This window comes from Halyomorpha halys, unplaced genomic scaffold (assembly GCF_000696795.3).
Source record: "Halyomorpha halys isolate HHAL.00 unplaced genomic scaffold, Hhal_1.1 Scaffold455.1, whole genome shotgun sequence".
Lineage (NCBI taxonomy): Eukaryota > Metazoa > Arthropoda > Insecta > Hemiptera > Pentatomidae > Halyomorpha > Halyomorpha halys.
The window spans coordinates 449,938-465,264 of NW_027111717.1; the positions used below are offsets into that span (position 1 = coordinate 449,938).

General features: G+C 27.5%; 1 protein-coding gene and 1 long non-coding RNA gene across 2 annotated transcripts in view; one reads left to right on the plus strand and one right to left on the minus strand.

Moving 5' to 3' along the window:
- LOC136796313 (uncharacterized) overlaps window positions 1–6,397 on the minus strand; it is a 21,794-nt gene extending 15,397 nt beyond the window's left edge. Inside the window, exon 1 of the long non-coding RNA XR_010844018.1 lies at window positions 6,308–6,397. This is a non-coding gene — a long non-coding RNA (uncharacterized lncRNA). The remainder of the gene's footprint in view (window positions 1–6,307) is intronic.
- On the plus strand, window positions 3,997–7,746 carry LOC106682976 (uncharacterized). The gene is made up of 2 exons (XM_014424154.3): window positions 3,997–5,453; window positions 7,175–7,746. Exons 1-2 carry the CDS (start codon window positions 4,084–4,086, stop codon window positions 7,461–7,463), a joined length of 1,659 nt encoding a protein of 552 aa, XP_014279640.1. The 5' UTR covers window positions 3,997–4,083; the 3' UTR covers window positions 7,464–7,746.
- Window positions 7,747–15,327: the final 7,581 nt, after the last annotated feature.

A 15,327-nucleotide genomic window follows, 5' to 3' on the forward strand; every position in this document is an offset into this window, starting at 1 on the left:
TTATGTTATTCTGTTTATACTTTCTTTTTTATTTTCTATACTTCCTGTGGTTGTTATCTTGTTCTGTTCTTAGCCCTGAAGAAGGCTAGAAACTCAAGCCGAAACGGCACAATAAAAATAGGTTACTCCAACTTATTTGTGTTTCTCTTTAGCCGCACCCCCAACCATATTCTCCTCGTATTTGTTTTTATACTTTTACATTTTGTAGGCCAAGAAAATATGATTAATTGGCCTGTAGTTACCTAATTTTGTTTAATTATTTTATTGTGTAAATTGGGATTTTATTATTTCAACCTAGCCTTTAGGTAACCTTGGATCTCCTATTATTATTGTTTTTTTTTTTTTATTTCAGTGACAAATTTTGAGGTAATAGCAAACTGATTTTATTTTTGAAGAATAAAAATTGTTTTTAGTAAGTTTAATACTCAGGAAAACTAGTTCTTAAATAATTTTCCTGTGGTGATTATTACTTTTTCTAATTGTCCCAACAGAAGAAATTATGCTAAATAATATTGTACCTCTCGCACTGGTTATCTTAATCTTCTTTGTATGATAAAGTACATTGATAAAAGATTGAATTATTTTTGTAATTAATGTTTTGAATAGTTATAAGATATTAAAAATGTTACTATTATAAATGTGATTCAATTATAGATTAGTAAATGTTATGAAAATATATGAATGTATTTAATTTTATGAGAAATTAAATTTTTTTTTTATTTGTTTGTTATATTTTGTAAATATTTCAACTATTATTAAGGCTGTAATCCTGATCACTCACCCTATTCCTATAAGTTTATTTTGATTATTTAAAAATTAACCATTGTTTATTAAATAACTGTCAATTTGTTTTTCATATTATAATTGTATGGTCCTAATTTATACATAATTTTAAGAAAATAGACCACTGATAGTAAAATTATCATAAGGTTACCAAAAATATTTATTCAACGAGTCGTCAGAACTCATCAAAAAGAAATGGATTTAGTTAAAACCTCTTAACGTTATGTTAATTCAAAGAATAGTTTCATTCTATCTGGTAGCCAAATGGTGGCCATATTTTTTGTTTCAGTCTTCTAAATTACTTAACTCTGACTTGCCCTAAACCTTTCAAATAAATTGCATCACGTTTCAGTAAATTCTGGCCAAGTTCTACGATGCTAGTACAAATTAAAGGTACTTAGGCCTAATAAAAATTTGAAAGTTTAACAAAGGATTGATCTCTATGGCATCAAACTCCATTATGAATTTCAAATTTTTGATTCAATACAAATTAGGTATGAAAATTTTTAAACTATAGTGAAAAACGATCGGGCTTAAAAATTCACAAACATTATTAACAATATTTAGCATATACTAAATGTTTTATGTAATAGGTACCACTATATTATAAACGAGAATGAGCAATCCTATTTGCTTGTCTGATATGTTTTAACAGTTCTGAATTAATCTATACAGTTGTTACATTTTAGTAAAATGAATTGTCAATATATGATGTGTCAGGGTGAGGGTCTCAGTGCGGCTTGGTCCAGAAGGTTATGGGTTCAATTCCCCCCTAGGCCGGTCAATATTTATTTCATAGTGGCTCCGAGAAATGAATCTTGACATTCCAACTCAGGGGCTGTATTGGACCTCATTGGAGGACTTGAGCCAAAAATAAAAATTCTTCATCTCTTTGGCCAGCCTTTCTCTGATATTTTACAAAAACATAATAAGGCTTGAGTGAAATATATTTATATCATCATTCTAACAATAGAAGTGTTTCTATCTCCTGCCAGGAAAATCATTGTGCCCAAAATATTACTCTTAAGTATGTGTTGTTGCCTATTAAAGTTATATGCATGGTAAAAGGTTTGATAAAGTATCAGAAACTATAAATAAGGTAGATTCAGTCTAAAAAGGGAAGTCTGTTTTGCATCCAGCACTACTCAATGCTAAAACCTGACTAGATCATGTGTATAAGTTATATAGTTTGTGTATAACAGTCTCAGTTCGAAAGGGTAATATCTCAAACAATGAATATTTTGAGATATGCGTGTAATCTTAGTAATAATGATAAGATCTATACAGGTCAAAACTAATATCTCAAAATATACATTTTTTCTTAGATTATACGATAAATGTTTTGCTATGATTCTGTGTTTTACTGTATAGGTCTTACCCTTATTACTAAGATTACATGCTTATCTCAAGCTAACCATTTTTTGAGATATTACACTGTTGAACTGAGACAGCAATAAGTACTTATAGCTGTGTACAAGATGGTATTTTTGCAATAAACCTTTGTCTGAAGCTGCTTAGCAGTTTTTTTTCTTATGAAAGGATTAAGATAAAAAAATTGTTATTTTCCAGTTTAGTTGAGTTTCCTTCCATGATGAGGATGATCATTTATTCCTTAGTTCATTATTTTTGAATGGATACAGTACAACTGTAGGCATTGCAGTGCCTAATTAATGAATAATTTTTCTTTGTGCAACTCGGCCATAATGTAAGCCAGATGTGACTAAATAAAAATATATATTATAAATGTGAGTAAAATGAGCTGTTATGACATATAAAAATATTTGTCTTATAAAATTATTCTAATTTTGAAAATGACACACATTCAAAGAGATGTAAATAAAATAGCTATTTTTGATTTAAAAAAAAACTATGTGATCAAAATCTAAAAATGCAACTTGTTCAAATTGGCCTTTACAACTCTGAAGACATATAATTACTTCTATTAAAGTCTTTCATTACTAAATTTAGAAAGTTTCAACATTGTTCTTGAACTGAGCCCTAATGATAAGTTATAAAAGCAATACACATAGTTTGCAAACAGATTCAATAGAAAGATGATTTTTGAAATAATATTTATCCTATTTTACTAAATTAAGGAGAAGATGATCAAGGGTCCGGTCACTAATGATACACAAATAAGTAAAACTTATTTATTTCTGACTGTACCTAAGCCATCTTTTCTTTATATCACATCTACATAAACTATAAACACCTCTTTACCATGTAAAATAGGTTTTATTTAAAAACTTAATAATGGAGTAAACGGTTGTTAAGGGATATAATGCACTATTAAATAGGATTGACCAATTACAATTAAGTTTAAATTCATTTAATTGGTTATAATAAAATATATATTTTAGTATTGGTATTATTAAACCACAGCATGATAGGTGAGTCTGAGAGACCTATATTGATAGTGATTTATCTTATATTTATTTAAGGTTATAGAATCCATTTCCACATTAATAAATAAACATGTACAGATATAAACAAACAACCTTTTCAATAGTTATGCTATCCTTTTGATTTTTATCCACAGTTCTATACTTTGTTTTAAATTAAAATATTTTATGATGTACATTTAAGTATTTTAATTCCACTATCACACTGGCTGGCTTCTTACCTCAGGACTCTTGATTGATAAAAAATTATATATGAAAAAAGATATTAAAGGGAAGGAATTTTCGCAAAACTACCAAATATTATTTATTAATAATTTTAAAAAATAAACAGAAATGCCCAATACTATGTATTACAAAGTAGAAAACGTATCGATGAATGTAAATATATTTAAATTTTTATTCTACTCTTCTGTTATCAAGGAATGGTTTCAAGTCATTTTGAACCAGATATGTGCCTGAAGAAACATTTACTTTAGTTGTGATACCTATTAACTCCTAAAAAATCAACCATACGATTTCAATACTGTAAAATTAATAAAAACCAACCAAACTAGAGACGTCTCGCCTTAACGCTAATTTTCTAGGATACGTATGTATTTTTTTCTGACTTGGGGGATTATTTCGAGATGTCTCAAGAATGAAGCATTAACTTTTATTTATTTGAAATGGTATAGTTATTCGAAGTGGCATTATACTCCAGCTCGAAGAGAGATATGTAAATATTTACATCTGAGGAGCAGTAGAGGGGAGGGGCAGAGAAGACCAATAGTGATGTTGCTTTCATCCCCACCTCTTTCCAACGTTCAGTCGTACGTTAAGTTAGGTTTGTAATGATGTACATCAACTCTTTCAAGCTGTTGGTGATTAGTGTTATCTCTCAAACGAAACTTGCTCGACAATGTCAACAAAAAAGGAAGAGAAGGGAAAGGAATGCAAAAAAAAAAGAGGCGTTCTCAAGCCACGATCGCGTGAAATGATTGTCAACGTGCGGAAATATTTCGAAGCGGAAAAACTGACTGGTGGCCCCCTAATTCCGATTGACCAAGTTGTTGCGAGGACTGCTGCAGCATGTCACTTGCCACAGAAATTAGTTTCAAAAATAATGAAAAAGGAAAGGAATAAGACAGCTGATACCAAGATTCCAACTCCTGCAAAGAGACGACCTCGTGGAATCTCAGTTGATTCCAGTCAACAGAAAGCTATCAGGATGCACATTTATGCGTACTACGAGAGGGAAGATTATCCTACAAAGAAGCGACTCGTAGCTTCCTTGTATCAAACCGGATTATTTACTGGAAATGCTACAACTTTATCTTATACCCTGAAAAAACTGGGATTTTCGTGGAGAAAAATACGAAATAATAGGAAATTATTAATGGAAAGGATCAAATATCAAGCTTGGAGGGGTAGATTTATCAGAGACATACTTTCGGCTTCACTAGAACGAATTATTTGGCTAGGTGAAACTTGTGTGAACTCTGACCATTTTAAGAAACGAAGATCTGGAGAAACAACGAACGTTTTGAAAAGGTTTGCACTAATTCTTATAAATGCTGGTGGTATTGAAGGATTCGTTCCTAATGCCACACTAACATTTCGTGGAAAAAAATGTTCAGATGATTTCCACAGTGACATAAGCCAACTTACGTTTAAACATTGGTTTAAGGAAAAGCTCATCCCAAATATAAAACCACAAAGGATTATTGTCATGGATGATGCACCATACCATAACGTTCATAATGAAAAATATCCGACTAGAGCACAGTCGAAAGAAGAAATAATGGCTTGGTTAAAATCAAAGAACATAAAATTCGACCCAACGATGTTCAAACTAGAATTACTACAAATAGTGAAGCAACAAAAGCCTAGATACCCTATATACGAAATAGACGAAATTGCCAAAGAACAAGGTCATAGGGTTCTTAGGATTCCTCCTAAACATAGCCATTTTAGTCCAATCGAAATTATTTGGACTCAGATAAAAGATTATATTGCTGAAAATAGTGACACGTTCAAAATTTCAGAAGTTACAAAACTAATAGAAGAAAAAATAAAAATTATTAATTCTCAAGATTGGGGGGTTGCTATACTGCATGCGATGGAAGAAATAAGAATCCAGGAAGAATTGGATCATATTTTAGATGAAAGAATAGATAACATGATTCATTCCACTAAAAGCTCAAGCGAAATGGGTGAAAGTGATTATACCGATGAGGAATCTTCTGACGGTGTAGTAATAGAGGTGGAAGATTTTTCTCCTCCAGAAAGGTAATCTTTATAAATTTAGTTGAAATTTAAGAAAAGGAGGAATCATATGTATTTTTTGGTAGTGCGTATTGTTGTAAAGTAAAAACGAATGTTTCACCTGTAAATAGATAAGATAAAACAACAGTATATACAAAGGAGGGGAGCGCCTTTATACCAATTATATTAGAATTTTACTATTGGAAGAAGATAGCTGACGGTATGAATTAGATTGTGGGAAGATAGTCTGGGTGGCCGTCAATAAAAGAAAACTATTTATTGTTAACCAAGGTTTCCCCCCACTCAGATTGAAACAGAGATTTCAACTAAACTCAGATGAAATCTGTTTTCATCAGCCCTGACGAAGCCCTATAAAGTGGGGTGAAACCTTGGTTAAACATAAATAGTTTTCTTTTACTATATTATATACCGCCACCCGAACTACAATAGAATTTTACTGATTTAAAAGTATTAATTACATACTAGATATCATTTGTATTAAGTTTTAAATTGATTTTCTTGTTTCATTCTAATTTAATTGGGATACATTTTATTTAAATTGGGTATTTAACATATTATTATACAATAAAATTTTCCATTGTATAATTAATATAGTTTAAATTAAGAGTATAATCATTAAAAAACTATTTTAAAATAACTAAATACAGAATTTTATTGATGCTCAATACTACTTTACTCAACTGTACTGTTACAACGTTTATTTCAAAACCTGCCTCTTTCTTCAGAATCAAAAAAGTATTGAAATTTTAATTTTTGATCTCTGCCAATAATTATGAGTTACAATGTGAGAAAATGCATTAAATCTCCATCATTTATGAACATGAATGACAACATTCTTTCTGGTCTACCATACATACCTTTTATTATTCAGTAGTTACATTTTCTCTGACTTTCTTCACTGGCTAGGAATGGCGGAAAGAAAGATTCAGACATAAAAAAAAATTATATTCAACGAAAAAACTTGCGCTGATGAAACATTCTGTATATTTAATTAGAGGTGTAAAAATCATACTAGTAAATTATTAAAAACGAAATTTTTAAATTGACATTAATTGCAATATTAGTATATTTATATACACAATTATAAATATTGAATTATAAAGATGTTGCATAGAAAGCTTAGATTCAATATTAAATAATCGCATCTATTTTTAAAAAAAAATATTATACATATTTCATATGTATTATTATACATATGAAATATGTATATACATATTTTACTATAATGTATTTATTAAAGTGCAGTCATGATAAATAACGTGCCAAAATAAGTTTAATATTAAAGAAATACTTTTTATCAAATACTATTTTTAAATTTTATCAACATTTTTAATAAATTTTTTAAATTAGTTTTAAAAATCATAAATTTAATTATAATGGTATTGCAGTATGTTGTACATCGAGCAAATACTCATTCAGTTGAGTATTCACTACTCAGTTGTAACCACTTAATCCTACTTAGATGATAAAAAATATGGTGTTATGCAATAATTTGAGTATTTTTGTCTACCAATGAAGTAGTTTCTAATTTAATGTTGTGTTAAAGTAAAAACTATATATCCTTTAAATATTTACTCTTTAAAAATATGGGTCTTCCACCTATTATAAATTTAGTCTTTTTAGTTATGCTACTAGTTTACCTTTTTTCTTTTTTAGTTCTGGTAGGTTTAAACTAGATCTTTGCTTTTTTGATTTGAATATTTTGTTTGAATAAAATTTTTCAGAAAACCCTTTGAAACACTCCTGAAAACAACTCTTAGTGGGGACAGCTCCATTGATGATAGTGAAGACATGGACATAGGAATACCATGCAAGCAGGAGTTAGGAGAGGATGAAAAAATAGAAGTGAAGAAAGAAGAAGATAGCCAACAAGAATCAAGTAGAACATTCTTTGACTCGCTCGATGCCAAACAGAAAAAAACAGTTAGTTCTAATGATGACAAAGAGCTAGGAGAAACAGGCAAGCAAGAGTTTGTTGATTGGAATCTAGAATTAAAAGTCAAAAAGGAATAAGAATATTTAAGTAATTTATATTAAAAATTGTTTCATTCTTGTTATATACATGAGCCGATACTCTTCCCTTAGGAATTTATAATTAATTGTAATATTTTTATTCACTTTTACTATTTAACAATAAATTAGTAGACCCGTTATAATGCAATAGTTTGATTCTTAAAGTTCTTTTATTCTGCAATAAATGTTTTTCTTTAAATATGGGTTTATTGTCCAGTGCCTTTAAGAAATTTAATTTCACTGTTTTCGACATTGTATATGGAAACTTAACTGCTAAATAATTCTTGTATTTTGTTATTTATTTTTCTTTAATAAAATGATAATACTTATTTGTGTTTTTTTTTATTCTCTTTAACTCCTACCAGTTTTCCTCCGTTCTTGATAATTATCCATTTGCTAATATTTGTATTTTTAGTTAAAGTATATCTCTAGTTAGCTGAGCAGATTCTATTTAAGTAATAATATTTAATTGAAAGCACTATTAATTATTCCTAAATACAATGCATTTTTTGAAATTAAAAAATGTTATTTTATTTATATTTGATTAATGCTACATGGATATAATGCATAATTGATCACACCCTAATATCCCATGGATAACTTTTATACAGGAAATTTTATTGCAAAAAGATATTTTGCAAACGATTTCTTAGTTGTTTGATAAGTGAACATATTTTTACTATGATCGATTTCTTCGACGTTGCTAAATTGCAACAGAAAGGGCTAGCTGCTTATCTGCTTGACAATGATTCATCGATAAAGCAAATTTTTTCTATTATTTTTGTAACATCGTAAAATACCTTCATTTTTTTTTTTTCATAGTAGGCACAATCCTTAGAAAGACTTCTGCTATTCAGTCGGTCCTAATTGCTCCAATCAATCTCTTAGTAAATTAATTGATTAAATTTCTTACAATACTTGGTACAAAGGTGTGTTTGGAATTTAAAGCTTTACATCTGCATCCAATATTATTCAGAGGTAGATAATCTTTTATCAAAAACTATTCACTCTTTTAGTCTATAGTTTTCCCGTTACTTTCCAGTTTTTGCTTCTATTTCTTACAAGGACATTCTGATAAGGAAGGAAGAGTAGAAGAATAAGTTATTTTTGCACTTATAGTACTTTAAAGGATAACGCTTTCCTCATGCAAACTTAATAACTTTTGTAACTCACATTATGCAATCTACGTCTTTCATTGGTACTCTCTTCAACCACATCATTACTTTTAAATGAAGTAAACATCAATGACTCATGAGTGGGAAAATAATCTATAGAACGAGCTACTGTTGAAATTTAGGTGTAAAATTATAAATTTAAACAATATTGTTGCAATAATACTATTTGATAATAGTCTATAACTATATTCACTTTTTAGGTCGAGTCAATTGTTCTTTATGGATTTAAAACGTGACCTGTTACACTAAAGTAAGAACAATGCCTTAATGTTTTTGAAAATAAATTATTACATAAAATATTCAGACTGAAAAGTGATGATTTAACTAGAGAATTTAGAAGGCTATACAACACCTTGTAAATATGATATTATATAACATATAATATGTTATAAAATATATTCATATTATGTGGCAAATAATATGGGCATAACAGATGGATCCCTAAAGTGCTAATAAACTCAGAATCAACGGGTAAACATCTAAGGGATAGACCGAAGCCTAGATGAGAGCATTGTGCTAAGTCTGATTTGGATTTTGAGGAGCGTGACTAGACAGATGTATGTAGAGAACTATTGGTTTGAACAATTGAAGCAACAAACCTTCAGGTTCACTAAGCCTTTATTATTATTATATTGAGTCAATAAGGTAAAGAACTGTTAAACAAGTCATTATTTTTGGTAAGCTCTTAATTTTGTTTGAATAGTAAAATAGTCATGTCTTTATTAATTAAAATTAATTAATAAATCATTATTTTAGCATCCTTTAACACCTTCCTAATTAAGTAGAGAAAGAGAATCAGACAGGAGTTTTCGATAAGCGAAAGCAGTTGATAAAATTGTTAACTAGACTTAGTTTAAACTAATCATTCACTTCGACCCATATGGGCTCAAATATCAAGTTTCAAAATACAATGCTACTTAGGAAAATATGCTGCAAAAGTAGCACATGGAATTTGATGAAATTTATTTGGGACCATATAGATTCCATCAATTATGCCTAAACACAAATTTTATTACAGACAGACATGGAACCAAATTTGTTCCTTGAAATATAATTAAGATAATTTTTTTTTTTCATTTTCTGTTTGAACTTCACTACCTTCAATTGTAAGAAAGTAAAATTAGTAGTCGGGGGCTAGCCAATCCAATTGCTTTATAATTTTTAATAGAAAGTTTTATTTTAATATCTTTTTCAAGGTTAACTACAGGTCAAAAGAAAAAGATTCAACATTCTTTTTTTTTTTTTTTCTTTTTCATTTACAACTTTTACATAAAACCCTCTGATTACATTTTACTGAAACTCAGGAATGACATTCCCATGAAACAAACAAATATTGCTTTATCACAGCCTCATATTCTATAACTAATACCAATAACAATTTTTATACAAAATGGATAATTATTTACATAGATTACTGATACTATATACATCAGAATATATCAATCAACAAAAATACAATAACATAAATAAATTTTTATGTATATATATATGTATATGTACAAATACATAAATATATTATATAGAGATATAATAGCGAAAGTAATGACAGATACCACAGAGACATATTGTCTTATGTTAATGACAACTAGAGTAGGAAACATTGTATATAAAGTTAGAAAACTTATATAAAATTGAGCAAAAATTAAAACAAAAAATAAAATAAAACACCACAACTTCTTATGAATTACTGTCAATAAATAAATTGATTTGACCTGTATTCGGATAAACTAATCTTCAAATTATATCAAAAACAAACTGAAGATAAACAATGCAAGATTTAATAAATTTTATAAACATGTGAAAGACTTGGCTTCATCAGAATTTCAAAACGAAGCATAATACAGTGAATCGATAGAAGTGAAAGATTGTTCAGGGAAGGACCTAAAGCCATTCATTAGAGTAATATTTCAAATATTTAAAAAAATACATTTTTCTTCTAAGATATCACTACAAGATCACTAAACTTTAATAAATCTCTTTTTTCATTTAGAAGCCCAAACTATCAGCTCCTACTGAATCTTTGAGAAAAAATGGACTTTTGAACACGAAATTACAATGAAAATCTAATTAATGAATTATCCCATTTTATTATACACAACCATTGGTTATAAGAATTAACAAAGTTATTTAAACAGCAGCAATTAACTGCGACGGGATCCTAAGACAGATTTAATGGTATGCAATCATTTTTAACAACTTTAAATTGAATAAACAATTAGTTTGATTAAATATATGTTTATACTCCACTAATACAATTGAACACATCCATTGAAGTAATAAATAAGACAACCCTATTTTAATAATATATTAACGTCAATTCAATCTATAGACTTGCATAGTCCACAAAATAAAGAATAAAAAACAACAAAGTAATAAACTAAAAACATTAACATTTAAAAAATAATACAAATGCTAAAGACATTAAAATCAATTTCACAAAAATTTCAAATAAGTCTGAAACCCTAAGGCGTGATTACTCTGTAAAATAAAAAATCAGAATCTACTAACAAAACAAAATTAATTAAACCTTTAAAAATTACTGATAACTAAGAAAAAGATAAAATTATAAACATACACTACTCTTTATGATTTCCAAAAATTGGGGAGCTTGATTGTACAAACACATCTGTACATAAAAGATGAAACACGAACGTGAAAATTTAATGGACTGTTGATTAAACCAGGATACTGATGACAGTTATAAACCTTATAATAAAAACAATTATGTATAAAAATATAACTGATAATATAAAAAATTTTTTTTACAAATATTTAAGAGAGCAATCAGCAGGTTGGATCATTACAATTAATGCATATTTTTTCCTTTTTCTTTTTGAACCCAAATTCTAAATCTCATTTCGCTATACAAGCTAAAGATATTCATATTAATATAAGATGTTCTACAACGTTTAAAATATAGAAATCCCAACTGTAACAAGATAATAATTCTTCAATTGTAATTCAATGATACATGTCCTATTTGATTATTGATTAAATATAACATAATCTTATTAATCTTTAAACTTGTTGAAAAACACATAACTCTAAAAGCCTAGTATTTATAACAGAAATGTTCAAAATAACCTGGAATCAGTAAATTAAAGCAGGGGAGGGGGACCTCAACTGAAGAAGTATGAAGTTTGAAATTTCAAGGAATGAACAAAATGTATAAATCTGTATGGATAAAGAAAAATTCTTTATTCCCACATTGACTTATACCAACAAAATTCAAAAACTGAAACAATTTTATGAAAACTTGCTAGCTAAAAAATTTGTAAAGAATAAAATATTTAACAACGTAAAATTAATTAAGCTTCTATCTTGACTTATTCAGTTAGTCTGACAACAAATAGATTAATAAAATTAAAATAACTACTTCTTGTTAAGACGGTCTTTCTCGAAAAATAATATCAATTCAAAAAAATATAACACCTGTAAAAGCCGTATGAACTACATACGTATCTAACATACCGACAATACTAATTAATTGTTTAATATAAACTTAGTAAATGTCATTTGAAATAAATTTCAATAGATACATAATAATAATAACATTACATTAAGATTTAATAAATATAGCAGGTATTAAATAGTGATAATAACAAGTGTAAACACATTATTCAATATCGAAACTGTATTAAAAATAAAATTATTAAACCATGATGACTAATGCTTTTATGAAATAAAATAATTTATATCAACTCCTTCCAGGCAAATATAACTAAAAAATAATATTGAATGAACAAAAAAAAAAAAAACGTGCAATTAAAATCTAAATAAATAAATGCATATTTAAAGAAACCCCAAAAAATCTACAGTTCAAGTCAATAAAAAGTTATTAGAATAATCATTAAATTAAAAAAAAAAAAAAAAAAAATATTGCATCTTTCTAAGCTTAACCAAAATTATAAATTATCTAATGACAGTTGGTAAGGTAATAAAGCCATAGTATGGAAATAAAATGATAATTCTAAATCACATCAAACATTTTGATTAAACAAAAAATTATCTGTGACTCAGAAACTCAAAGGAAGAAATAAATCATTATATAATATAATAAACAATCTTTTATCCAGCATTAGGATAACCAGCACAATCCCTTCTCTCGCACCAGATAAGAAAGAGAAATTATATCTTGTAGTTAAGTGTAGGTGCTCATCAATCATTAAAACAATTACCCTCCCTTTATAAAAATCATGAAATATTGATTTGAAAGTACATTTAGCTGCTCTCTTTCACTTTAGTAAATCTTATTTGTCCTTTTTATTTTATGGTAGAAAATGAATAAATTAATCATAATAATTACCACAGATGTATTTTATATTATTTTTTACAAAAAAACGTATTCTTTCCTGCCTTCAATTTAGTTCCTTCTGTCTCGTATAATAATAAAACTCTTCTAACAAATAGTGCAAAAAAGTTATTTTTTTTTTAGAAGATAGTTCGAGTTGCTGTCAAGAAAACCAAACTAACTTTAAGAAGAAAAAAACTACTTATAAGTAACCAATGTTTCAACCCACACAGCAGGTCTTAATCAAGAACAAGATATAAAGGTGAAGCTATAAAAAAAAATCCCATCTAAATAAACAAACCAACATAAGAAATAATAAATAAGTTTATTACTTTTTAAAATTTTAATTTTGTTTATTATTTTAACTTAATAAATTATGTTAGTTTGTTTATATGGATGTCTTTAGATACCTCAACTCTATATCTTTTTATTTTAGCCCTGATGAAAGTTTCTCTCCTATTTCTAAAACCAATAAAAATATATATAATATATAAAATATAATACTGAGCATTATGGCGTAAAGAGCAGAAACCTAAACCACCAAACACTTTGGGCTACAGAAATGGACTACTGGTGAACAGCGGCAGGAATATCCAGAATGGATAAAGTAAGAAAAGGAACTGTTATAAAAAAAAAAAAGAAGGAAGATTACCAATGGAGGAACACTCGTGGAAAATAGATTGTAGAAGAGGACAAGGTAAACCAAGGATACAATGAAATACAAGAATCCTTGATAGGACACAGTCTAAAGGAGGAAGGGGCCTTGAACAGGGTGATCTGGAAAGAGGCCATACAAAATTTAGGTTGAGAAAAACCCAACATTGAAGAGGAAATTCCAAAAAATAAAAATATATAATAAAGACCTGCACTGTGAGTCGAAACATTGATTATTAATAAATAATTGAAACTATTGATAACTTGTTTTATTTTTTACTGTAAATTGGACCATATCCTTTTAATTTGCATAAAGTAAATCAATAATATATACTTTTATTTTTTTAGTTTATCAGCTTTTTAATAAATTAATTAATATGAAATAATGAATAATTTTTTCAACAGAATCAGCCATGTTCCTTTGCTTACGTTTTAAAAAAATTCTCTATTACAATTAATACTTATTTTCATATAAAATGATGATTAAACTAAAGTGTTGCACGTCAATCCAGGCAATACCCTATAAGGAAAGTCAAATGTAATGTAATTTAAAGAAAAAAAAATCTTATTACATCAAGCTACAACGGAACATATTAAGTTAAAGTAACAAATAAATAAAAATTTCACTCAAAGTTAAAACAAAAATAAATTTTATAGGTCAAAGACCTAATATAAAAAACTGAATTCAAACTAACCAAAATGCAGAATGACTGAAAACATAATTAACCACAAGATCTAATATTACCCCCTCCTTCTCCTTTTAATTTATTTAGGAATATTCAAAAGAAATAAATAATACATGAAATATAACTCAAATGTCATTTGCCACCATTTGTGATTATTTATTCAAACTGTTTATATAAGAACCTTAAATTTAGGTAAGGCAAATGGGGGAGCACAGCTATAAATTTTTTTGTGGAAAAATGAATTTATAAAAAGTGAAAAGGTTTTTCTATAGTCGTTATGTGACTATACCTCACAACCTTCAATGCAGATTTTGGAATTATAAATTAAAATTTTTAAACTTTTTTAAGCTGAGTATTTTGAATAAACGATTTTTACTGATTTAACATTTTTCTGATTTTTTAAGGTACAAACACAATATACAGATATAACTTAATCTGCACTAAAATTTTCCATTACCAAATACTTAAATAAATTTTTGTCATGATCAATGAATACAAAACTATTTACAGAAAAATGTTTTGTTAACTAGTTAAGTTTTAAATAGTTCCAAAAATAGTTGTACAGTAACCAAAATCCGATATAAAAAAAGAATCAATAAAAAAACTTCAGCATACAAAGTTATATTTCATAAATAGCCTTTTCACTTTTCAAAAACATTTGCCCTGAGTATTCGTAATGAGTCTATTATTTAACGACTATAATTAAGAGATTATAAGAACTACATGTTTATATTTTGAAGTATATAAATATTAATTATATTTATATATATATAAGATTGTTATTATGACTAGTTAAAAATTGCATCCAGTCAATAGTTTTGAGGCCATAACTCATAAAATCTATTTCAATTAACTATATACATCACATATTGACAAAAGATATTAAATTATTTTTTTAACTTTTCAAATAAATATTTACAATATACATTGTCATATGGACAAACGAGCATACACAACACACTTTAATCACGTATTTCTACAATAAACTATATAATAAAGGACTTCATTTAATTTAAATAATGCTTAGTATAATGGTCCTTCGTTATTGTAGGACGTTT

Coding starts and splice junctions, on each gene's coding strand:
- LOC106682976 (XM_014424154.3), top strand. CDS start 4,084: ATGTCAACAAAAAAGGAAGAGAAGGGAAAGGAATGCAAAAAAAAAAGA. Junction 5,454..7,174: donor GATTTTTCTCCTCCAGAAAG/GTAATCTTTATA, acceptor AAAATTTTTCAG/AAAACCCTTTGAAACACTCC.